Source organism: Ovis aries, chromosome 7, assembly GCF_016772045.2.
Source record: "Ovis aries strain OAR_USU_Benz2616 breed Rambouillet chromosome 7, ARS-UI_Ramb_v3.0, whole genome shotgun sequence".
Classification (NCBI taxonomy): domain Eukaryota; kingdom Metazoa; phylum Chordata; class Mammalia; order Artiodactyla; family Bovidae; genus Ovis; species Ovis aries.
The window spans coordinates 26,350,788-26,378,206 of record NC_056060.1 but is presented as its reverse complement, the minus strand read 5'-3'; the positions used below and the strand labels follow the sequence as shown (position 1 = coordinate 26,378,206).

At 36.6% G+C, this 27,419-nt stretch overlaps 1 protein-coding gene across 1 annotated transcript; it reads left to right on the top strand.

The window, feature by feature from the left end:
- The first annotated feature begins 7,707 nt into the window (after window positions 1-7,707).
- On the top strand, window positions 7,708-18,797 carry LOC101109974 (olfactory receptor 4F3/4F16/4F29-like). The gene is made up of 2 exons (XM_015096725.4): window positions 7,708-8,592; window positions 16,978-18,797. The coding sequence occupies exons 1-2, from the start codon at window positions 8,512-8,514 to the stop codon at window positions 17,995-17,997; spliced, it is 1,101 nt and encodes a 366-aa protein (XP_014952211.4). The 5' UTR covers window positions 7,708-8,511; the 3' UTR covers window positions 17,998-18,797.
- Window positions 18,798-27,419: the final 8,622 nt, after the last annotated feature.

Here is a 27,419-nt window from a genome sequence, read left to right as displayed (position 1 = left end):
TGCAAGAAATCACATAAGTAGAAATTCAATTAATCAGAAAATATACGGAATATTTGCTGTATCTGAATCTTGTGTCAGGAGCTGTAGAAAACTGTGTTAGAAGTATACAACTTAATTTTAGGAAGGGACAATGGATCTCTGAGGCAAAAATCATTGCAAGTAAGTAAGGAGTGTGGTAGGGTGGGCAGACTGAACAAAAAGGTTTGAGTAGAGAGGATTCATGAACTTGTGAACGTTATGGAATGGAGTTAGAAGTCATGCTGACTCATCTTCTTAGCTAAGTGCATGCCTTGGGAAGGAGAGGTGCTCCTGGAGAGCTCTGAAGGCTAAGGGTAGACTGATGCCACAGCATGACGGAGTATGGATACCTACCCTACCTTGTTGCCTAACCAGGGTCCAGAAGCCTGAAAAGATTTGACCCTGCCAACTTCATTGAGCCTTTTCCTTCTTCTTAGCCATTTTGGACTTTGTTGCTTGAGTATACCAAGCTCGTGGTCTGAAACCTATACACTGGCCCTTGACTTCACTTGTGGAGAGTTTTGCCTAGGTAAATGTAGGGCTGGTTCCTTTTCATCATTCAGATATCAGCTCGAAGGCCAACACCAGAAAAACACTTCTTATCTAAGGAAGTTCTCTTTTGCCTTACTACTCTATTATTCTCTACCATATGCTTTGTTTAATATCTTCATGACTTAAAAAAAAAATCTATTTGAGAGATTGCTTTGTTAGTTTCTTTTCTCCCATTGGAAAGAAAGGTCCATAAATCAGGAAGTAAGAATTTTTGTTATTTGTACCTAGCGTGCATGCATGCTAAGTCACTTCAGTCATGTTCAACTCTGTGTGACCCTATGAACTGTAGCTCACCAGGGTCTTTTGTCCATGGGATTCTCTAGGCAAGAATACTGGAGTGGGTTGTCCTGCCCTCCTCCATGGGATCTTTCCGACCCAGGGATCAAACCCTTGTCTCTTAAGTCTCATGCATTGGCAGGAGTGTTGTTTACCACTGTGCCAGCTGGGAAGCCCTTTGTACCTAGAGGGATACCCATGTTATAGCAGGAAGTCAGTAGTATTTGCCTGACTTACAGTAGGAGGTCAACAATTATTTGTGCAAAGAGCAACGATAAATAAAAGCTGAGAAGGAGAAAGAAACAACTCTTTCCTTCTGAATCATAAGGAATGGAAAAGAATGGGAAAATCCGATAGATTTACCACAAACATTTTGTGTTAACTTTTTCAGGATAACAAACTAGTGGAGTCTAAAGTACATTTATAGCTTACATATAGATAAGCACAAAGAAGAAAAGGAAAAAAGTCACCAAAAACAATCCCACTCAAACATAACAGTTAAAATTTTGTTATGTTTCTTTTGAGATATTTATTTATGCATTTGGGCTTCCCACATGGTGCTAGTGGTAAAGAATCCACCTGCCAGTGCAGCAGTCATGGGTTTGATTCCTGGCTCAGGAAGATCCCCTGGAGGAGCATGGCAGCCCACCCCAGGATTATTGAGTGGAGAATCCCACAGCGGAGCCTGGCTAGCTACAATCCATAAGGTCGCAAAGAGTCTGACATGACTGGAGTGACTTAGCATGCATTTACAAATTATACAAAATAATATCACACTATTCCACAACTCATTTTACGATACAATATGTAAATCTTTTCATGCTGATGTATATAATTCTAGCATATAGTTCTTGGTGGCTATGTGGTAATTGAGCATTACTTTACTAGTGTGTGAGATGAGTGCAATTGTGCGGTAGTTTGAGCATTCTTTGGCATTGCCTTTCGTTGGGATTGGAATGAAAACTGACCTTTTCCAGTCCTGTGGCCACTGCTGAGTTTTCCAAATTTGCTGGCATATTGAGTACGGCACTTTCACAGCACCATCTTTCAGAATTTGAAATAGCTCAACTGGAATTCCATCACCTCCACTAGTTTTGTTTGTAGTGATGCTTTCTAAGGCCCACTTGGTTTCATTCCAGGATGTCTGGCTCTAGGTGAGTGATCACATCATCGTGATTATCTGGGTGGTGAAGCCCTTTTTTGTACAGTTCTTCTGCATATTGCCACCTTCTGCTATATAATATATATATTATATAAAATATATAATATATATATATATAATATATATATAATATATAATATCTTCTGCTTCTGTTAGGTCCAGACCATTTATGTCCTTTATTGAGCCCATCTTTGCATGAAATGTTCCCTTGGTATCTCTAATTTTCTTGAGATCTCTAGTCTTTCCCATTCTATTGTTTTCCTCTATTTCTTTGCACTGATCACTGAGGAAGGCTTTCTTATCTCTCCTTGCTGTTCTTTGGAACTCTGCATTCAGATGCTTATCTTTCCTTTTCTCCTTTGCTTTTCACCTCTCTTCTTTTCACAGCTATTTGTAAGGCCTCCTCAGACAGCCAGTTTGCTTTTTTGCATTTCTTTTCCATGGGGATGGTCTTGATCCCTGATTCCTGTACAATATCATGAACCTCTGTCCATAGTTCATCAGGCACTCTGTCTATCAGATCTAGTCCCTTAAATCTCTTTCTCACTTCCACTGTATAATCATAAGGGATTTGATTTAGGTCATATCTGAATGGTTTAGTGGTTTTCCCCACTTTCTTCAACTCAAGTCTGAATTTGGCAATAAGGAGTTCATGATCTGAGCCACAGTCAGCTCCCAGTCTTGTTTTTGCTGACTGTATCGAGCTTCTCCATCTTTGACTGCAAAGAATATAATCAATCTGATTTCAGTGTTGACCATCTGGTGATGTCCATGGGTAGAGTCTTCTCTTGTGTTGCTGGAAGAGGGTGTTTGCTAAGACCAGTGTGTTCTCTTGCCAAAACTCTATTAGCCTTTGCCCTGCTTCATTGAGTACTCCAAGGCCAAATTTGCCTGTTACTCCAGGTGTTTCTTGACTTCCTACTTTTGCATTCCAGTCCCCTATAATGAAAAGGACATCTTTTTTGGGTGTTCGTTCTAAAAGGTCTTGAAGATCTTCATAGAACCATTCAACTTCAGCCTCTTCAGTGTTACTGGTTGGGGCATAGACTTGGGTTACCGTGATACTGAATGATTTGCCTTGGAAACGGACAGAGATCATTCTGTCGTTTTTGAGATTGCCTCCAAATACTGCATTTTGGACTCTTTTGTTGACCATGATGGCTACTCCATTTCTTCTAAGGGATTCCTGCCTGCAGTAGTAGATATATAATGGTCATCTGAGTCAAATTCACCCATTCCAGTCCATTTTAGTTCGCTGATTCCTAGAATGTGGATGTTCACTCTTGCCGTCTCCTGTTTGACCACTTCCAGTTTGCCTTGATTCATGGGGCTTCCCCGGTGGCTCAGAGATTAAAGCATCTGCCTGCAATGCAGGAGACCTGGGTTTGATCCCTGGGTTGGGAAGATCCCCTGGAGAAGGAAATGGCAACCCACTCCAGTATTCTTGCCTGGAGAATCCCAAGGGCAGAGGAGCCTGGTGGGCTACAGTCCACGGGGTCGCAAAGAGTTGGACATGACTGAGTGACTTCACTTTCACTTTTCATGGACCTGACATTCCAGTTTCCTATACAATATTGCTCTTTACAGCATCGGACCTTGCTTCTATCACCAGTCATGCCCACAAATGGGTATTGTTTTTGCTTTGGCTCCATCCCTTCATTCTTTCTGGAGTTATTTCTCCACTGATCTCCAGTAGCATATTGGGCACCTACTGACCTGGGGAGTTCCTCTTTCAGTATCCTATCATTTTGCCTTTTCATACTGTTCATGGGGTTCTCAAGGCAAGAATACTGAAGTGGTTTGCCATTCCCTTCTCCAGTGGACCACATTCTGTCAGACCTCTTCACCATGACCCTCCCATCTTGGGTGGCCCCACAGGGCATGGCTTAGTTTCACTGAGTTAGACAAGGCTGTGGTCTATGTGATCAGATTGGCTAGTTTTCTGTGATTATGGTTTCATTGTGTCTGCTCTCTGATGCCCTCTTGCAACATCTACCGTCTTACTTAGGTTTCTTTTACCTTGGACGTGGGGTATATTTTCACAGCTGCTCCAGCAAATTCTGCAAGCCAGGCTTCAGCAGTACATGAACCATGAACCTCCAGATGTTCAAGCTGGTTTTAGAAAAGGCAGAGGAACTAGAGATCAAATTGCCACATCCGCTGGATCATCGAAAAAGCAAGAGAGTTCCAGAAAAATATCTATTTCTGCTTTATTGACTATGCCAAAGCCTTTGACTGTGTGGATCACAATAAACTGTGGAACATTCTGAAAGAGATGGGAATACCAGACCACCTGACCTGCCTCCTGAGAAACCTATATGCAGTTCAGGAAGCAACGGTTAGAACTGGACATGGAACAACAGACTGGTTCCAAATAGGAAAAGGAGTATGTCAAGGCTGTATACTGTCACCCTGCATATTTAACTTATATGCAGAGTACATCATGAGAAATGCTGGTCTGGAGGAAGCGCAAGCTGGAATCAAGATTGCTAGGAGAAATATCAATAACCTCAGATATGCAGATGATACCACCCTTATGGCAGAAAGTGAAGAGGAACTAAAAAGCCTCTTGATGAAAGTGAAAGAGGAGAGTGAAAAAGTTGGCTTAAAGCTCAACATGCAGAAAACAAAGATCATGGCATCTGGTCCCATCACTTAATTGCAAATAGATGGGGAAACAATGGAAACAGTTACAGACTTTATTTTTGGGGGCTCCAAAATCACTACAGATGGTGACTGAATCCATGAAATTAAAAGACATTTGCTCCTTGGAAGGAAAGTTATGGCCAACCTAGACAGCATATTAAAAAGCCTAGACATTCCTTTTCTGATGAAGGTCTGTCTAGTCAAAGCTATGGTTTTTCCAGGAGTCATGTATGGATGTGAGAGTTGGACTCTGAAGAAGGCTAAGCACCAAAGAATTTATGCTTTTGGACTGTGTTGTTTAAGAGGACTCTTGAGAATCCCTTGAACTGCAAGGAGATCCAACCAGGACTAAAGGAAATCAATCCTAAATATTCATAGGAAGGACTGATGCTGAAACTGAAGCTCCAATCCTTTGGCCACCTGACGCGAAGAAGTGACTCATTGGAAAAGACCCTGATGCTGGGAAAGATTGAAGGCAGGAGGAGAAGGGGATGACAGAGGATGAGATGGTTGGACGGGCATCACCGACTCCATACACATAAGTTTGAGTAAGCTCCAGGAGTTGGTGTTGGACAGGTCCTGCAGTCCACGGGGTTGCAAACAGTTGGACATGACTGAGTCCGATCAGTCAACAACAAAATATATCCATATTCTTTTAAAATTATATTCCACTATAATTTATTATAAGATACTGAATCTATTTCTCTGAGCTATACTATAAATCCTTGTTGCATATCTATTTCAGTGTGGTAGTGTGTACCTGCTAATTCCCTAGTCCTACTTTATCTCTCCCCTTTCCTCTTTGCTAAGTAAGTTTGTTTTCTAGGTCTGAATCTTTTTTTGGAAATAAGTTCATTTTTACTATTTTTCTAAATTCCACATGTAAGTGATATCATATAATATGTGTCTTTCTCTGTGTGACTGATTTCACTTTACCATAATAATCCCTCATGCTCATGCTCAGTTGTGTCAGTCATCTCTGACTCTGCGACCCTATGGACTGTAGCTTATCAGGCTCCTCTGTCCATGGGATATTCCAGGCAAGAGTACTGGAGTGGGCTGTCATGCCCTCCTCCAGGGGATCTTTCTGACCCAGGGATCGAACTTGAGTTCCCTGCATCTTCCTGCATTGTGGGTAGATTCTTTACAGCTGAGCAACTGGGGAAGCCCATAATAACCTCTAGGTCCATCCAAGTTGCTAAACATGGCATTATTTCATTCCTTCTCTATGGCTTAGTAATATTCTGTTATTTATATATATCTCACTTCATATACATATACATATACATATACATATACATATATGTATACATATAGCAGCAGGGCTTCCCTGGTGGCTCAGAGGTTAAAGTGTCTTCCTGCAATGTGGGAGACCTGGGTTCAATCCCTGGGTTGGGAAGATTCCCTGGAGAAGGCAATGGTAACCCACTCCAGTATTCTTGCCTGGAGAATCCCACGGATGGAGGAGCCTGGTAGGCTGCAGTCCATGGGGTCACAGGGTCAGACACGACTGAGCGACTTCACTTCATATATACACAAAAGGTACCTTTTCTTTATCCATTCATTTGTTGATGGACACAGCATAATTGTTCAACTCCGTAGCATTGCTATTTTTTTTGTTGTTGATTTGATTTATAGTTGGTGTGTAAGGTATGTATTGATATTTTCTATTGTGTTTGTAAGAATGTTATATTTAATCAATTTTTGCTTGATATATTTTGAGACTATGATATTAGTTTTATACAAATTTATAATATTCTTGGTGAATTGAAGTTTTATTATGCAGTAGCACTCCCTGCTCCTAAAAAAGCCTTTTGAATTAACATATATTGTCTGGTATAGATATAACCGTGCTAGTAGGGTTTTGTGATATTTAATTATTTCCTATTAAGTTTCTCTATCTGCATGTTTTTAGGTCTGTGTCTTATAAATATCACATAGAAGCATTTTTAAGATCTGTTTTGATATTCTCTACAAATACATAAAGCTAACAATATCTTTAGTTTGCTGAATTCTTATAACAGCTGGTCATAGTAACGGTTATATTTATGAGGCATGAACCATTTGGATATATTGATTATTTATAAAAATTATTTTAAGTACATCAGAAAAAATTAGTCAAGCATATTTTTAAAATGAATATTTATTAAATATTGACTATATGTTTCGCATTGCATATTGCTGCTTGCCAGAATTTACCGATCAGGTGATGGGTATGGTGGAAGTATGGCAGTAATCGATTATAATTCTTTCTGAGATTTAATATGAAGCAATAGTATCTAGGGGCTTCCCAGCTGGTGCTAGTGGTACCTGCCAGTGCAGGTAGATTTAAGAGATATGGATTTGATCCCTGGATTAGGAAGATCCCCTGGAGGAGGGCATGATAACCCACTCCAGTATTCCTGCCTGGAGAATCCTATGGACAAAGGATCATAGTCCACGGGGTCACAAAGAGTCGGACACGACTAAAGAGACTTAGCATACACAATATTACCTGAAGAAGGATGGTGGGAATTGAAACAAAGGAAAATATTATAGAATAATAAGGTAAAACTATATAAGAACCTCTTTTATAAGATGTGGTCAAGGAAGGGTACATATTTGGAAAGGGTGTATCTATTTTTAAAACTTTCTGCATAACAATTCCTCTTATTCTTTAGTTATTAACAGTTTAGAACTTGACAACACTCTCATGAAAAAATGTATGTAGTCTAGGATCCTAGATTTTTAGTCTCATAGGACTGAAAGACATGTAGAGAGCCAAAATTGCTGAAGTAAAGTTATGTTCTCTGATTTCTCATTTGCTGTTACCTCCTAGTTTTCATTGAAGAGTGTTTTTGCCATAAAACATCTAGTTAGTACTAGAGTAGAGTAATACTCTTTCCATCACCTGCTGCATCTCAAGCATTCTAAAGTGTTGGGTTTCTTTATACTTATTGTATTGTCTCCTTTTAAAGCAAAAATGTTTCTGCACATCGATCTAAGCCATCATTAAATTGGGTACTAAGAATCTACTTTCTTTTCTCTGTTCTTTTGTTCTTTTTATTCCCCAGGTGAAAATCAGGATGGACTCTGAGGCGTAATTCCCAGGAAAATCCAATCAATGAAAGACTGGCTATTCCCAAGATTCCCACCAACACTTGGCCACCACATGCTAATTAGAATTTTTTTTTTTTTACTTGAGAAAAACAATATTAAGTTCTTTGTTTCAGAAAGTTTTACAATCTCAGTCAGAGTGAAACTATCCTTTCCTGAATCTAGAAAAGTGTTCCTATTTCAAGCACTATCATGCAAAGAATATGTAAAACAAATGTTTTTCTATTTAGCAAGTCCAAAATTAATCCAACTTATCTTTGAATCTCTCTCCAGTGGTTTCTCTGTAATCTCCCTACTTCTTTTAACTTAATCTATGGTTTTATTGTTATTTGACATATTTGTTACATATGTATTCTGGGCAATGCATGAAAAGGAGCATCAAGATGAATAAAACTATGACTCTTGTTAAGAGTATTGGGGAAGATTTTGCGGCATGGAAAAGAGTTTCAAAATGAATAACTCTTTGACTTTTGCTAAGGTCATGGGGGAGATGACACTAAACTGGGTGGTGAATGAAGGGTGGGATTTTGACTAGAAGAGGGTGTTCTTGGCAGGAGGAAAAGCATGATGTTTTCATCTTTTCTATGTCTTATTCCTTCTTATTGCCCAATTCTGTATTTCCTTTTAGTTTTTCATGGTAAATTCCTAAGTGATGTTTTCAGTTTCTGCGTTTTATAAAGTCTCAATTTCTGTCATTTGGTACCCAGAATCCATCACACTAATTCTTACTTTTCTCTCTTAGAAATTATGGCTAATATATAATGGAAGTTTCTATCTTCTCACACAATTTGGAGGGACTTAATCTACCATTTGAGGAAAATTGGTTCTTTGGTCTAACTCAGGTAAGAGAGAGTTCTGGTTCTTTGCAAATAGGGTTAGTTACATTTTCATCACCAGATATGAGTAATTTCCAGAATTCAGAGAAAATTCATTTGTGTTGTTCTTGATGTCTTAAACTAAAATTCTCATGTGAAAACCTCTCCATGGGAAACTAAGATTAGGTATAGACAATATAGCATAAGTTGGGTGTCGTTAATGTCTCTTTCTGATGTGTAAGCAGGGCAAGTTAAAAGTGGGAGAGTTGTGGGATTTCTCCTATGGTCCAGTGTTTAAGACTCTGTGCCTCCACTGCAAGTACTTGGGTTCGATTCCTGGTCAAGGAGCTAAGATCCCACATGCTGTGTAGCCCCTTGCCCCCTAAAAGTGGTAGAATTGTAGCAGCTTGGAATACTCAGGAAGCATGCCACAATTAGGGATGTACCTAACTGAAATAAAAATTTTATGAGAGTAATTAGAGTTGGGTTTTATATAAAACTAGGTGACTACATTGAAATGACTCAACATGTAAATGGTTTAATTGAAAAAGCTCTGGAAGGGACGCTTTGGAGGCCAGGAACTTGGGAGAGACTAGATCTTGGTGAGGTCTTGGACAGTCAGGGACTGCCTGAGAGAAGTAGATAATGAGCAGGAGCAGAAGGCAGTACGACAAGAGATGGTAGAGGAGCTGAAGATGAGGTGGCAGACACCAAAGACCCGCTGCCTGTCAAGTCTTTGCAGGCAGACCATTTGCCTGTCAAGTACCTTGGAAGTAAAAGCTACTTCCTCACACCCTCGAAGTTACTTTGTCTTTAGGTTGTCAGTGACTTATGGAATAGTATAATGAAAAACCCTGGGCTCTGGAGTCAACTTTGTTTTTTAAATTAATAATTTTCCTTTAAAGAGAAAAACATGTGCAAAATAGAAAATTTATCACCCGTAGTCCCTTCCTAGAAAACAGCTATTAAAATTTTGACATTTATTCAAGTTATTTTTAATCCACTTGCATTTTTAAAACAATGGCAAGAGTTGGGTTTGAATTGGACACTTCGCTGTGCAAAATTAGGCAGTTAATTTAATCTCTTTCAGTCCTTATTTTCTTATCTGTAAAACATGGGTCATATTCCTCCTTTCTATGCTCTATCCTGCTATTGTGCAACAGAAGATACGAAAGATTTTTTAGAGGTTGTAAACTTTTAGAAAGAGGAAATTAATGTCATAAATTTTGGCATTTGCCTCCTGTTGGAAATTATTAATAAAACATGATTAAAAAACAGCATTTATAGTAGGTCACAACTTGAGGAAATTTTCCTAGTTGAAAAGTAGGAACATTCTTAATTCCGAAGAGTTTATAACTTATATGGTTAACCATGAGGAATAATGATATTCTTACAATTGTATTTTATTTTTAGAGTGTATAGCACAGCTATAAAATATAATATACATAATATTAATGTTTTCTAAAGTCAATATGAGATCAGAATAAATAAAAGTATATCATGCAAGTTTCAGGAAATAATTGTATAATTTATGATTAGATACACTCTTATTAACATTTTAAACCAAGATTCATTAGCATGTTAAGGAAATAAAAACGATGTCTAGATAGTTAAGAAGACCAGAGAACTATCAACATTTGTAAAAGAGTAAAGAAAGGAGATGTCATTAGTAATAAAAAGTGTTTATTCTGGATATCATATGACCAAGGAGAGTCATAAGATTAAGGAGAAGTTAAAAAAATTATGTAGTCGAGTCACTGACCAAAGATTTAGTAGATGACTCCTTCAGCATTTTTCACATAGATCATTATCTTGTTAGTCATAATAATTCTATCTCTCCTGAGAAGTCAGCAGAAGTGAACAATCTTAAATAATCATCCAAAGTAAATTATGTCTGAAGGTTTGGAGAGGATTGAGAAAGCCATTCATGAAGCCCTCAAAATGATGCCCCAAACAGGTTTTAGAATTTACACATTTGTATATAACTACAGTTCTGTAATGCATTGTGTATGTAGCCTTGATCTTCCCTTCGGCCTCTAGGTTACAATGATTTAAATCCTCCCTGATGTTAATAACTCTAGTTGTAATTTTTTCAGGTATGCCCACATAAGAATGCTTGGGAATGGGGAAATTAGATAAGATAGTATTGCTAAGCTAACATCTGGCAGTGGATCAGAATAAAGTTATACTAGCATCAGAGACTAATGTCTAAGCCTTTGGATGACTTACTTTTCATTTATGAATATTTTTGTATGTTCTATGAATGGAAATGTCCCTGGCTCATCTTATGGGAATAGCCTTTGATGCTTTTCTTCAAATATAGACCAGGCAGACAAAAAATTAGTTTATTTCTCCCCTCATGGAGTAAGAATTCAAACCTCCAATAATGTCTGTACTACTCCTTTTTCATTACCTTCAGTTGTTTGTTCTTCCTCCAAATATTCCTACTTTGTCTAATATTTTTAACTTAAAAAAACCTGTAGTACAATTGAAATATGATATTATATTAGTTTCAGGTTCACAGCACAATGGAACCTAAATCTGTAAGGACTAATTCCTTCCCTATGTTAAATGACTCTAGTTTGAATTCTCATTTGAGAAGCTATTGCTTTCAGGTCCAGCCTGTAGAATAGACATTATCAATAGGGAGAGAGATGACAAAGTCTTTGCACAATCCACTAGCGACAATATTTTTCAGAAAGTAGGAAATGGTGAACAGTATAAGATGATGCATAAATATCAGAAGATTCAGCTATTCTGAGATGTTTGGTGATCTTCATGAGACCAGTTTAAAGAAGGTGGTGGGGATAGCTGTCAGACTGCAAAGAGTTAAGGAGAAGGTAATTGATGGGCTTCCCTGGTGGCTCAGATGGTAAAGAGTCTGCCTGCAATGCTGGAGACCTGGGTTCAAACCTTGGGTCAGGAAGATCCCCTAGAGAAGGAAATTGCAACCCACTCCAGTATTCTTGCCTGGAAAATTCCATGGATGGAGGCTCCTGGTGGGCTACAGTGCATGGGGTCGCAAAGATTCAGACAGGACTGAGCAACTAACTGTAATTTAGAACAAGAAGTATTAAAGAGGAATAAATATTTCTTGAAAGTAAGAGCAGAGAGGGAGATCATCCTGGAAAGATGGCATGGAGCCAAATTATAGGAGCACATTCTATGTTAGGAGTTTGTACTTCTAAAGGCAATGAGAATCACTGGACACTTTCTGGTGGTAGTAGTTATATCATCAAAGTGCTACTTAGGAAGAGTTAGCTGATGGCCATATGCAAGTTAGATGTGCAGACACTGGTTGTCCTGTATTGTAGAATTTCAGTAATAATTAGTGAAAGGCAATGAAGATTTGAGAAGAGTAGGATGGATGAGATGCCTGCAGTATTATAATAGATCTCGAGGAAAAACTGCATTGGGAAGTAGAGAGATGATTATTAATTATCAATTTATTAATACAATTAATAAAATTAACAAAATTATTATTTTTTTGTAGTCATGTGAAATTTCACTAATATATAAATGTGTAGGCGATAGTGTTTGGTAGAGTATGGAAAATACGACTATGCAGTTTAGAATAGAATTAGGAGATGAATGACTAACTCCTAGGATTCAACTAGCATTTACATGCTGGGGAAATACTAAACCTTTTCATATATATTGTCTTTCACACAGTGGTCAGGCTTTTGGGGAAGGTATAATTAGAATACATGAAAGCCCATTAGGTGAAGAGAAAAACAACAAAATCTTAAAAATGTTATTATTTATATAGCAAATAAGTGATGAAAAACCAGGGAAAGACGAAAGAAGGATTTTGAGAAATAGGACTACCAGGAGACTTAAGTGTCACTGAGGATATTTATAATAATATCATATGGCTAACAATTATTGGGTTCTTGGTATGAGTCAAATACTGTTCTAAATTCTTCTCCTATAATGATTTTTGAGGCCAACTATTTTCATTCCAATTTAATGATGAATAAATGTAGATATAATAAGATTAAATCATTTGTTCAAGGTCAGTGTAAGAGGTACAGCAGGTGGTCAAGTCAAGTTTAAATCCAGCAGTCTGGTGTGTGATTTTTCATTTTTAACAAATATTTTACATCTCTCTCTCCAGAACATTAAAAATAAGAAGGAAGATGAATAACTAAATAAACTACACAATACTCAAATTTGTATATTTGGAGAGATTAACAGGGTTGGATTATCTTTTAAATTCTAGTTCATTGCTATTTTCTATAGAAAATTTTACTTATCTTTAAAATCAATTTTCATTGTGGAAGAAAATGTTTGAGATGAGATTACTTCTAAGTTTGGAGTCCTAAAAAGTCAAACTCTCAAAGCAATAAATCACAAAACAATAAATAAGAATATAGCTATTGAGAGTTATAGTTTATTTCAAACTTTAATATCATGTTATTTATCTATTTCATAGATTTTTAAGCACTTTTCTATTGTCAAGTTATTATTCCAAAAACACTTAACAAGGACGTTACCTGTGCCTTAGGTGGCATTTACATCTCTGATTGACTGGAAGACACTGAATCTTGGAAATGAATGGTATCGATGATTTCTGAAGGTTCAATTCAAATATTATAATCTATGTGTATAAAGCCCATTTTAAATACATGTGATGTTAGGCTGTGTTGAGTATAGAGCTTCTGGAAGATTCAGATGCTGATTTCAATACAAAATAATAACATCAGGTAAAAGGATTCATGAAAGTGAAGTCACTGAGTCGTGTCTGACTCTTTGTGACCCCATGGACTGTAGCCTACCAGGCTCCTCTGTCCATGGGATTTTTCAGGCAATAGTACTGGAGTGGGTTGCCATTTCCTTCGCCAGTGGATCTTCCCGACCCAGGGATTGAACCCGCGTCTCCCGCATTGTAGACAGATGCTTAACCGTCTGAGCCACCAGGGAAATCCTAGAGGACCCATAAGTACTATAAATAAGACCCTTGGAGTTGTCCAGTTCAGTTGGACTTAAACAGAGGGTGATTATTCTTGAAATCCAGATTTGAGGCTGGACGGTTAAAGGAATGGATATCTTAAAAAAATGCTTATATATTTATTTACTTTTGGCTGTGCTGGGTTTTCTTTGCTGCACGGGCTGCTGTCTACTCGGCAGCGCTGGGAGCTTCTCTCCAGTTGTGGTGCCCGAACTTCTCATTGCGGTGCCTTCTCTTGTTGCCGAGCACAGGCTCTAGGGCATGTGAGCTTCCAGGCTCCAGAGCACAGGCTCAGTAGTTGTGGCCCACAGGCTTAGCTGCCCCTGGCAATGTGGAATCTTCCTGGATCAGGTATCTAACCTGTGTCTCCTGCATTGGCAGGCTGATTCTTTACCACTGAGCCACCAAGAAAGCCCAGGAGCGGATATTTTAAAGTGCATAAGATAAATAGAATGAAATGGAAATGATGATGGGAAATGAAACAGGGAGGATAGATTTAGGAGGCATAATATGTAAAACAAATAGAAGTTCCAGAGGATAAAAAGGAACTGATTTAATTTAAATGGGGAGAGGAATGAGAAGATGGGTGTGAAAAGTATTTAAAAGGTCTCAGCTTATTTGGTGTTGGGAAAAAGTAGGAGGAAAATATATTAATTTTTAAAAGTTAATTTATTTTTAAAAAAATTAATAGGAAAATTAATTTCCTACTAGTGGGAAATTAATTAAAAATAGTTGGCATATCATTTTAAAACAAGAGTGCAGAAATGTATTGCTGGAAGAGACAATAAACGTGAAAAGAATAGACAAGTATATAGGGCTTCTATATTAACAAGTGATAAAATGAATATACTATCTTAACCAAATCAACAAAAATTAAATATGAAAAAGTTCTCTATTTGCTGAAGATATTATTGTAAAACAAGAAAATCCAAGACACTGCAGTAAAACACTACTACACAGACACCATAACACTATTATGTAGCTACCTTACCACTATTACACGTGGTAAGGTAGCTACATATAACAGAATGAAATTTTCTTCATTCTAGCAAGAGGAATCTAGAAATGGATATGAGAAAAAATATTCTGTTCATAATGCCAAGAAAAAGTTAAAAAATACAAGGAATAAGTCTGACAAAGAAGGTATAGAATATATATGGAGGAAAAGGCAAAATCTTATTAAAGGACATGAAACAAGGTTTGAACAGATGGGTAGATGCATAATGTTTTTTTTTTTTTAAAATCTTTTGCTGTTTTCTGTCAAACTTCAACATGAATCAGCCGTAGGTATACATATTTCCCCTCCTTTTTTTTCCTTTAGATACATACTTTCTTTTTTTAAATTTTTTTTTAAAAAATTTTACAAGTATTGGTTTTTGATGCATAATATTTTAAAATAGGAAGATACCATCATAATAACAATGCTACTTCATTCCAAGTTAATATATAAATTTAATGCTGTTAAAATCAAGAAGTGCAATGGAATTTTTTTTGAGGGGTTGGGTAAAATGATCTTAAAGTTTATATAGAATAATGTATATACTGAAGAATAACTGTACTTCCCTGGAAGTCCAGTGGTTAAGAATCTACCTGCCAGTGCAGGAGACACAAATTTGATCCCTAGCTCTGGAAGACCCCATATGTCACAGGGCAACTAAGCCCCTGTGCCACAACTACTGAGCCTGAGATCCAAAACTATTAAGCCCATGTGCTGCAACTACTGGGCCTGCATGCCTAGAGCTGGCTCTCTACAAGAAAAGAAGCCACCACAGTGAGAAGCACACACCCTGCAACTAGAGGAAGCTTGGGCACAGCAACGAAAACCCAGCACAGCCAAAAATAATTAATTAATTAAAAAAAGGATAGCCAACTAAGCATGAAAAATAATTACAGGAAAGGAGGGGCTTGCTCTATCAAGTGACATAAGAAAAAGCCATAGTTTTGAAATACTCTGATATTTCTACAGATGTAGGTAAATATATCAGTGGAAACAGAACAAAGAATTTAGAAACAGATTCCAAATTATCTGAAAATTTAGCAAAATGCAAAAATGGTATTTAAATTCATTGGGGAAAGAATGGGCCACTTAACACATAGTGCCATTACAATTCTATTATACCTGGAAGAAATTAAAAGTGGACTTATATTTTAAAACATATATAAAAGTAATAGAGCACAGTATAGAAAACAAAAAACAATGAAATGTAGAAAGAAAACCTAAGGGTGTAGTTGTATGATCCAGGAGTGAGGGAGATCTTATCAAGACTAAATTCAGTAGCTATAAGTCAGGTAACAGCTGTATTTAATCATATAACAACTAAAAACTTGGGAATAGCCAAAGAAATTATAAACAAAGTAATAGATAATTGATTTTAAAATATAATAAATGACAAAAACTTAACATCTACAATATAAAAAGAGCTCTTACGAATGACAAGAAAAAGCACAATGAGAAATAGGAAAATACATGGAACAGTAATTCACAAAAGACCAGATCTAAATTGCAGGAAAACATGTTCAAATTTATTGATTGTCAGGGAATGAATATTTAGGGTAACAAAGAGCTATCACTTTCTACCCAGTATACTGGCAACAATTTAAAAAATGTTAACATTTATTTTTGTGAAAATATGTCTTATTAGAGCCTTTTGGGAAGGCAATCAGGCAAACCTACACAAATTAAAAATATAAGTACTCAGGATGTGTCAGTAATCACATCCTGAGAATTCATGCCGTGAAAGGAAAACAGCACAAAAGGATGACATGCATAAAGATACAGAGGATGCAAAGACATAAAGGACGCAAACATGAAGATATTTGCAGCATTGTTTGTTGGGCCCCCAAAACTGCAAACTGCTTATTAATGCTTATTAATAGGGAAATTAGTAAATAAATTGTGGTCTATCCACACTGAATCAGGCAGCATTGTAAAGAATAAATTAGAGCACCTCTCCAGACAATTTTCTGTACCTTCTTGTACATGTTTTCATTCTGTGGCATATTTCAGTAGAGAAACTCGGAAGTACAAATCTCCATTTCCTGAGTCAACTTTATCTAAAAATTATTATTATTATTTTGGCTGCACCGTGCAGCTTGGAGGATCTTCGTTTCCTGACTAAGGATTGAACCTATACTCCCTGCAGTAGAAGCACAAGGTCTTAACCACTGGACCACCAGAGAAGTCCCATGACTCACTTCTTTTTAAATTCTTAGGTGCCTTTATCTACACTCCCCCTTCTTGATTAGACTCTAAAGCCCAAACTAGATTTGAGATACATGATTAAACGATAGTGAAGATTTATGCGGGGGACATTTCTGATTCTGGCTCTTTGTTATACTTGTACTGTGTAAGCTCTAAGTAACTCTGTACAATGGCAAGATGATCTTTAGTTTCTGACATTTTTGCAAGGACTTTCTTTCCAACTTACTAATTATGCCTGTCTCCCTCTTCTGCTCTTCAGTTAACCTCAGGGTCAACCTTGTGCGTGAAGTTGATGGATGGAGGAAATCGCTCCGTGGTGTCTGAATTTTTGCTGCAGGGACTCACCAGTTCTTGGGAGATCCAGATTCTTCTTTTTCTATTTTTCACAGTATTTTATATAGCGAGTATGTTGGGAAACCTTCTCATTGTGCTCACAATTCTCTCAGACCACCATTTACATTCGCCCATGTACTTTTTGTTGGCCAATCTCTCCTTCATTGACACAGGTGTTTCCAGCATTGCAACCCCAAAGATGATTTCTGACCTTTTCAGAAGACACAAAGTCATCTCCTTGAGAGGCTGCGTCACTCAGATGTTCTTTATTCACACTGTCGGGGGTGCAGAGATGGTGCTGCTCATAGTCATGGCCTATGACCGGTACGTGGCTATCTGTAAGCCGCTCCACTACCTGACCATCATGAGCCTTAGAATGTGCACTTCTCTTTTGGCTGTTTCTTGGACCATTGGACTCATCCACTCTGTGGCCCAGCTGGCTTTTGTTGTCAACTTACCCTTTTGTGGCCCCAATGAAATGGATAGCTTTTACTGTGATTTTCCTCGGTTCATCAAACTTGCGTGTACAGACACGTATAGACTGGAGTTTCTGGTCACTGCCAACAGTGGCTTCATCTCCATGGGCACCTTCTGTATCCTGATGGTGTCTTACATCTTCATCCTGGTCACAGTTCGCAAACACTCTTCAGGTGGTTCATCCAAGGCCCTTTCTACCCTCTCAGCTCACATCACTGTGGTAGTTTTTTTCTTTGGCCCTTGCATTATTGTCTATGTGTGGCCATTCCCTACCTTACCCATAGATAAATTTTTAGCCATCTTTGATGTTCTAATTACTCCTTTTATGAATCCTATTATCTATACATTTAGAAACAAGGAGATGAAGATGGCAATGAGGAGACTGTTTGGTAAGGTTTTAAGTTTCAGGAAGAGTTCTCATGCACAATCCAAGAAATTCAGATTGATCTTGACTACTTTTGGAAATTAACCTCTCTAATTACCCTTTACATATATATTTTCAGTGTACTTAATGATTTTCAATATTCACTGTGAAATCTCTCCTCAAGAATTCTGTTCCTAGCTGGTCATTTTTTACATAGGGACCCTTGCTCTAAGGAAACTGAAAATACTAGGCAGGAGTGAATTCAGCACTGGAATATAATGTTATTAAAAACTTACAGATGTTGGTGAAGGCTGAAATCTCACATACTGGGCATGTTTCTCGTTAAAACAAAATGTTGGATACTCCTCTCTGATAGAAATTCTCAAAGATGTATCTCTTTTAATATACATATGTACCAATATTCAAGCCCTTTGTGTTTCTCAGTATCTATATAGCTGAAGGAAAAAAAAATGAAACAAAGACTATTCTCCAGGTAGCTTTGAGATTTTGGGGCTTCTAATGTCTGAATTTAGCCATCCACACTAAAGATTTAATTAATTACAAGGTTTTTAAATTTAGTTACGATTGGAAGGTGATATTTGGCTAACTTAAAGAGTGACAACTCAGGATATATTAATATTTTTGATATTAATATTTTTAATTAATCAAATGTTTTGAGACCAGGTGTTGTAATTTCCTATATGCCTCAATGTGTATGATTGTTTCCTGTTATTTCCTAAACTTAGTCACTATTTTTATATGGCAAAGATAATTATGTGAAACTAAACGATTTTAAATGTGTTGACTATTTTGTAGATAAAAGAGGTAATACAAAATGAAAATGCAAAAGATTTATATATTATGAGAACCAGGGTACTAACTAAATAAAACAAAGTATCAGTTCAGTTCAGTTCAGTTGCTCAGTCATGTCTAACTCTTTGCGACCCCATGGACTGCAGCACACCAGGCTCCCCTGTCCATCACCAACTTTTGGAGCTTACTCTCATGTCCATTGAGTCAGTGATGCCATCCAACTATCTCATTCTCTGTTGTCCCGTTTTCCTCCCACCTTCAATCTTTCCCAGCATCAGGTTCTTTTCAAATGAGTCAGTTCTTTGCATCAGGTGGACAAGGTACTGAAGTTTCAGCTTCAGCATCAGTCCCCCAGTGAATATACAGGACTGATTTCCTTTAGGATTGACTGGTTGGATCTCCTTGCAGTCCAAGGCACTCTCAAGAGTCTATTCCAACACCACAGTTCAAAAGCATCAATTCTTTGGCACTCAGCTTTCTTTATAGTTTTTATTATTCATTTATTTAATTGGAGTATAGTTGATTTATGATGTTGTATTAAGATGTATAGCATAGTTATTTCTTTCAGGTTATATTCATTATAAATTATTATAAGACATTAGGTATAATTCCCTGTGCTATACAGTAAATCCTTATTGCTTATCTATTTTGTGTATAGTAGTTTTTGTATCTCTTAATCCCATAATCTTAATTTGGTCTTCCCCTCCCCCTTGGTAACCATAAATCTGTTTTCCACATCTATGAGTCTGTTTCTGTTTACAGATTCATTTGTATTATTTTTGTATTACATGTATGATGTCATGTTGTATTCATCTTTCTCTGACATTTCAAAAGCATATATTCTCTAAGTCTATCCATGTTGCTTCAAATGGCAAGATTTCATTCTTTTTTATGGCTGAGTAATATTCCATGGCATATAAATATATCACATTTTCCTAAGTCAGTCATCTGTTCTTGGGCATTTTGGGCTGCTTTCATGATTGCCTTTTGTAAATAAGGCTGCTATGAACATTGGGATATGTGTATCTTTTAAAAAAAAACAGTTCCATATATAATTATTTTTTAAGTAGATTAATTAAGATTTTAGTTGGAGTTCCAATAACAAACTCTCAAAAATTAATAGAATGAATATAGAGAGAAGTAGAAGGATATAGTAGACATGAAAACATCATGAACCAATTCAACAGAATTAAGATTTATACAATTTTCACACAACAGTAGGATATAAATTCTATTCAAGTTCCCATAGACTATAAACTAGGAGACTCTGAAACACATAAGGGCCATAAACAAGGTGCAAAAATTTCATAGTCTAAAGGTATTGAAACCATACAAAGTCTGTTCTATGATCACTGTGGAATTATGTTAGAAATATCAAAAGATATTTGAAAATAACCCATATATTTTCAAGTGCAATGTGACATTTACCAAGAGATCTTTGACTTAGCCATTGAAAGCCTCAGTAAAGTTAGAAGACTGAAAAAACAGAGTGTTTTCAGAGAGGAAAGCATTTAAATGAGAAATTAATATCAAAATGAGAAATTATTATCAAAGATGCTTTAACAAATCTCATGTATTTGGAAATTAAATGTCCTCTTTAAATGATGGGTGTATCTAAGAAAGCCATAACAAGGAAAATTAGAAAATATTTATAATAGAATAAAAATGAAAAGAGAATTTACCAGAATATGTTGCAAGCACCTGAAGCTGCACAATGCAATTAAGTACAATGTGGAGTCTTGAATAAAGTATGAAAACAAATATTGAACACTAGCATAAAATTTTGTTAAATTTAAATAAAATCTATACTTTAGTTAACAATTCTGCTTCCCCTGTGGCTTAGCTGGTAAAGAATCTGTCTGTAATGTGGGAGACCTGGGTTCGATCCCTGGGTTAGGAAGATCCGCTGGAGAAGGGAAAGGCTACCCACTCCAGTATTCTGGCCTGGAGAACTCCATGGACTATACAGTCCACTGGGTCGCAGAGCTGGACACAACTGAGCAACTTTTGCTTCACTTCACTTCACTTTCTGGGATGCATGTATCTTTTTGAATTAAGAGTTTTCATTTTTTCTAGATATATACTCAGGAGTGGAATTGCTGGATCATCCAGGAGTTCCATTTTTAGTTTTTAAGGAACCTACAGACTCTTCTTGTGTCTATAGCAATTTACATTCCCACCAACAGTGTAGAAGCTTTCCCTTTTTTCCATACCCTCTCTATCATTTATTGTTTGTAGATATTTTGATATGAGCCACTCTAACTGGTGTGAGATGATACCTCATCATAGTTTTGATTTGCAATTCTCTAATAATCATTGACATAGAGTATATTTTCATATGCTTTTTAGCCACCTGCATGTCTTCTTGGGAGAAAAGTCTATTTGGATCTTCTGCCCATTATTTGATTGGGTTGTTTGCTTTTTGATACTGAGCTGCATGAGTTGTTTGAATATTTCAGAGGTTAATCCCTTGCTGCTGCTTTTGCAAATATTTTCTCCCATTCTGAAGGTTGTCTTCTTTCATTTGGTTGTCTTTGTTTCCTTTGCTGTGTAAAAGCTTTTAAGTTTAATTAGGTCCTGTTTATTTTTGCTTTTATTTTCATTACCCAAGGAGATGCATCAAAAAACATCTTGCTGTGGTTTATGTCAAAGAGTGTTCTGCCTATGTTTTCCTCTAAGAGTTTTATACAATTTGTCATTATACTTAGGTCTTTAATCCATTTTGAGTTTATTTTTGTGTAGGGTGTTAGGGAGTGTTTTAATTTCATTTATTTACATGTAGCTGTCCAGTTTTCCTAGCACCACTTATTGAAGAGACTGCTTTTTCTCCATTCTATATTCTTGCCTTTGTTGTGATAGATTAGATGACCATAGGTACATGGGTTTATTTCTAGGCTTTCTATTCTATTCCATTGATCTATATTTCTGTTTCTATGCCAGTCAGTACTATACTGTTTTGATTACTATAACTTTATAGTATAATCTAAAGTCAGGGAGCCTGATTCCTTCAGCTCTATTTTTCTTTCTCAAAATTGCTTCAGCCCTAAATGGTTTTTTGTGTTTCCATACAAATTGTACAATTTTTTTTGTTCTAATTCGGTGAACAATGCCATTAGTAATTTGATAGAGATTTTATTGAATAGTCATTTTCACAATATTGATTCTTCCAATCCAAGAACATGGTATATTTCTCCCTCTGTTTGTGCCATCTTTGATTTCTTTTATCAGTATCTTACAGTTTTCTGAGTATAGGTTTTTGCCTCCTTAGATGGGCTTATTCCCAAGTATTTTATTCTTTTTGATGCAATGGTAAATGAGATTATTTCCTTGATTTCTTTTTCTGATCTTTTGTTTTCAGTGCCTAGGAATGGAAAGGATTTCTGTGTATTAATTTTGTGTCCTATAACTTTACCAAATTCATTGATGAGTTCTAGCAGTTTTCTGGTAGTATCTTCAAGATTTTCTATGTATAGTATCATGTCATTTGCAAACAGTGACAGTTTTACTTCTTTTCTAGTTTGGATTCCTTTTATTTTCTTTTATTCTGTGATTGCTGGGCTAGAACTTTCAAAACTAAGTTGAATAATAATGGCAAGAGTGACATCTTTTTCTTATTTCTTGTCTTAGAAGAAATGCTTTCAGTTTTTCACCATTGAGAGTGATGTTTGCTGTGTATTTGTTATATGTGGCCTTTATTATGTTGAAGTGGTCCCCTTCATGCCTACCTTCTGGAGAGTGTTTTTAAATCATAAATGGGTGTTGAATATTGTCAAAAGCTTTTTCTGCTTCTCTTGAGATAATCATGCATTTATATTTTTCAATGTGTTGATGTGGTATAAGGATCAACAGGGAAGAAAAAGAAAACATGAACAGACCAATCACAGGTATGGAAATTGAAACTGTGATTAAAAATCTTCCAACAATCAAAGGTCCAGGACTAGACTGCTTCACAGGCAAATTCTATAAAAATTTTAGAGTGTTAACATGCATGCTTCTGAAAGTTTTCCAAAACATTGCAGAGGAAGGACACTCCCAAGTGCATTTTATGAGGCCGCCTTTACCCTGATACCAAAGCCAGACAAAGATAACACAAAGAAAGAAAATTACTGGCCAATATCACTGATGAACATAGATGTGACAATTTTGTAAAATCATTTTGAGCTTTTAAATCTCTATGTCGTGTGTGTGTGTGTGTGTGTGTGTAAAGATCAATCCTGTAAGTTTAAAAAATTCATGGTGAGATATTTGGTCCCAATTTTCATCTGCTCTGTGGAAATATTTTTTCTGTACTCTTTTTCCTGCCATTTGTTTCCATGTTTATTTTGTTCTTTCTAATTGTGTAGACTTTGTGTTTGCTCTTTTTATCTTTAAGGTTCTGAATTTAAATCAAACCTTTTTTCTTTCTCAAATTTCTTCACATTTATTTAGCATTTTACACTTTAGAAAGCATAGTTCCTTGTGTAATCTTACACTCTTTCTTATTACAAAATTATATTTTGCTCCAGTATCTTGCTTTATGTATCCTTTTACCCCCTCTCTCTCTCCTAATCCCTCCTTTCTCTTTTCTCTTTCTTAGGCATTTCTTTGGGATAAAAATTTAGTGTGAGAGTTCCAAATGAGTCATTTTTCTTGTTTCCCTAGCTTTGGGTTTGCTCTTCATTTTGGGTCCATCATTGTGGTTGACAGTTCTGTCTCTGAACCTGGGATGGAGATAGGTAAGGAGAAGACAGAATGATGTTCCATACACAAAGGAATATTGCCCTGGCCACTACAGACTGACCCTCTCTCCATGCTCTTTCCCTCACGTTCCTAGACTCCACGGGCAATATAGTGTTTCTCTGTTCTCCCCTCCTCTGTCCTTTCCTCTTCTCCCCTCTGCTTCCCTCCCTTCTCCTCTCCTCTCCTCCCTCCCTCCTCTCCTCCTTTGTTTCTCCCTCTCTTCTTCCTTTCTTACCTCTTTCCTTTCTTTTTCTTTCTCTGTTTCCCTCTCTTTCTTTCTTTTGTGATGAGTAATTTAAAAATCTATTCTCATAGCTGCTGGCTCTTTAAAACATGTGGTATACCTTTTCCTAACTTCATGTCAATAAATGAATGAAGTTGTGTTCTAGCTTAGCAGAATTTTTTTTTTTTAATCAGCGAATTTCTTTCTTTGTAAACTTTTCCACCTTTTACTTCTGTGAGCCATCAGAGTTGGTCAGGCCACTATAGGGCTGTACATAATGCAAAAAGGTTTTCTTTCCTCTCTACTCTTCACACTAAACAGATATACTATTACTTACAAATTTCTATTTACTACAGTGATAATTAGTAAAAAAAATTGTCAAGATTGAATTTCATTTATCTGCTGAATTTTCTGTTTCGTATGTTTGCTAAGCCATATATTCAATAATTGGTCTTACATTTTATTCCTTTCCTCTCCCCATGAATCAATGAGAATATATAACTGGTCATAACATAGGAAGCTTAGGAACTGGAAGATGCTGTAGAAATTATTTTCTATAACCTGCTCATTTTACAGATGAGGAAATATTACTATAGAGATATGAAGTGAAACATCTGAAGTTACAGAGTGAGTTACTGACCAAACATGAATAGAATTTAAGTTTTCTGATTCACAATCTACAATGAAGTCCAACATAGTAGTTATTTCTGAGTTAAAAGTATTCTTTTTGATGTGAAATTATAGGTCAAATAATTGAATTAATAGTAAACAGTGTTCCATGTAGATTATAAATATGCCATTTTTGAATGCAAAACAGAATAATAGCCTTATAGATAATTCACACAAATACACACAATAGGGATTTCTATGAAGTTCCCTGTTTTCTGGTAAGTTTCTTGGGTGAAGTTGATTTGATATGAATATAACAAAAGTATATTTTTGTGTTTCTTGGAGATTCTTTAATCTTACTCAGGAAATAAACATTTCAAATTAAGTAAACTAAGTGGTGTTTAAAATGTTTTCTGATCTCTTTTTTCTTCCTGTTTGTGGCTAATCCATAACTTCCTCTGTTGGTGAGGCAGCATTCTGGGTGACAATTCCCTTGGATAAATGAAATCATATTGGCAATCCTAAGTCTTTGCAGTATCATTTGGTCAGTACTCTCCTGTGTACCAATTAGCCAGATCTTTCCCAAGAATAGCATTTTTACAGCTATTTGTATATGAAGCAATGCTAGTTTTAACCAAAAAAAGTTGAATATGGTTAACTCTTTGGTAACAGTCACATGTCAGGTCTTTATATGAGTAGGTTGGTGACAAATTCAGAAATAGCTTGAGGATATTGGTGTACAATGTTGAAGTCCCTAACGACTAAGACTCAATAGACATTTCTGGTGACAGGGTCATTTTGTAAAGAAATCAGTTAATTGTTACCTTGTACAATAGAAGCAGCTTCAGCTGAGCTTAATAAGTAAGAATTAACACAAATAAGAATGAGCCACGTATAGTCAGAAACTGAAATTATTATTATTTTCCCCTGTTTATCCACTGTTCTCTAAGATTGATATCCAAGACAGGGAATTACAAAAGGCAGGAGACAGTTTTGTAAGTGGGAACAGAATTAGAATTAGTGTAGCGCTGGGCTTCATTTTATTTCTTGATGTGGAGACCGAGCACTTTTGCTTCCTCTGTTAATGAGACAGCACCAGGAGCGGAGCCTCTTCTACGGGAAGCTAAAGGCCTTCATGTGGGTTAAAGCAACGGCAGTCTGGGAACTCAACCAAGAGCTCTGAGATGCAGGTATTACACAGGTTTGCCCTTACTTCAGTAGCCAGGAAGAAGTATGGCTGTGTTATGTTAAATAATCAGAAAGTCATGAGAAAAGTCTTCTCTATATACTGGTTAAGAGGCAGATTGGGGAATCAATATCAGTTTTACCACTTACTGTTCTAGTCTATGGCTTTCCTTCTCACAGTCTCGATTTCCTCCACTGTGAAAAGGAGCTGATAACTTTTATGGTTTTTGTAAGTATCAAACAAGATAGTGTCGGTAAAGGTGTTATCGTAGTGTCTTGCCCATGGTGGTCACTGTTTTTGTTTTACTTTGGCTTGTTCTCATTATTTTCACTGACAGCTTATAAAACACTGCTTCAGACTGGGAGCTATTCCCCCATTATGTGTCAACAACTCTTTCAGAGTCAGATATGAAGCTGTATATCCAAATAACTTATATACATATCTTAAACTGCATCATAGGTTTTGATTTCTTTCTGAAGACAGTCCTGATCACTCTGGCTCATGTGTGTCTTTTCTGCTTCAAAAATTCTATGCTCATACTACTTATCTGACATTCTCTATGTAAGAATTTTTTTATTGTTTATACTTTAGTATGTGCTAAAATGTAAATGCCTTAATGGCAGTGAATATTTTAATACTTCAGGAAGTCCATAATGTCCTGGAACAATGCATTGGGCTTAGTAAGTATCTAGAAAATGTTTGCTGATTGATTACAGACTGTTATGATAAAGGGAAAAATAAATGGCATAGAAAATTTACAATAATGTGCTAATAAATGTAAGTGGAACAAAAACAATTAGAGAAGAGGGAGACTAATAAAAGGAGAGGGCCTTTTTGGGAAATGGGACTTATAATCAACTGCAGATGAGGGAAAAGGTAGTGAATACGGTAGCACTCCAATGCAGGGAATACCATCATTACAGTGAGGTTCATTACCTACTGGGCTGGCATTGTGTTATAAAGTCATAGAAATGTTAGATTTGAAAGGACTACTTAGCATCACCTACTCAGTCCCCTTTATCTTCCAGATGATGAAACTGAGCTCAAGAAGTGAGTTGAGTGTGGAAGGGATGGGAGAAAGAACTTATTCAAACTTCGCATGAACATAGGGTTTGTGCTTGATCACAACTTTCCCAATTACAAGTGCAGTGTTCTATTTAATCTTCCCAGCATTCCATGAACCATGAAAAGTGAACATGGCATGGACAATGATTTCCTAATAGAACAGAATTTTGTTTGCTACATTGCATTAGCTCATCCATGTTTAGAGTCTGCAGCACAGACGTCTTTTCTGGCTTGTCCTAACTCCATCATATGCTCTCACAGCTCAAGCTTTGTGATCACTCCCATTCCTTGAGCTGAGCTACAGAAGCTGGATACATTTTTAAGGTTTCTACCTTATCGTCTCTCTTTATGGGGAAAAGATGACTATGATTTGATAAAACTGCAATATGTTTAGCTTTAAACATAAGAGAGTATCAATGAAATTGATAGCATTTCATATCGGAGGTAGTCAGAGGGTAAAGAAAATGAAGGTCATCAGAATTGTCTGAAGTTTGGGGAAATCCATGCATGGGAGTAACAAACTGTGAGAAAATCAATAAGTTCATTTCTATTTCCTCTTTTCTCCCTTATAGTATTCCAGGGCACTCCTATCTGCTTCGCATAACCCTTTTGATTTAGCAGAATATTTATTTCTTTTATCAAAACTTAGAGAATTCTAGAGAGACTGGGGAGTTGGAAGCAGTGCTTTGTGGCAAATAGTTACTGCATATCTTCTGCAATTGTATTTTTTTAAAAAACTATTTTTAACTGAAGGATAATTGCTTTACAATATTCAGTTCAGTTCAGTTCAGTCGTGTTTTGGCTATGTGGATTATGGCAGTATTTTTATGTGGTCACTAACTCCTCACAAGGTTGATTTCATTTTTATTCTCTTTTTAAGGTAAAATTGAGTCACCTCTGTTTGCAGAGGAA

Coding starts and splice junctions, on each gene's coding strand:
- LOC101109974 (XM_015096725.4), top strand. CDS start 8,512: ATGGAAGTTTCTATCTTCTCACACAATTTGGAGGGACTTAATCTACCA. Junction 8,593..16,977: donor GGTTCTTTGGTCTAACTCAG/GTAAGAGAGAGT, acceptor TCTGCTCTTCAG/TTAACCTCAGGGTCAACCTT.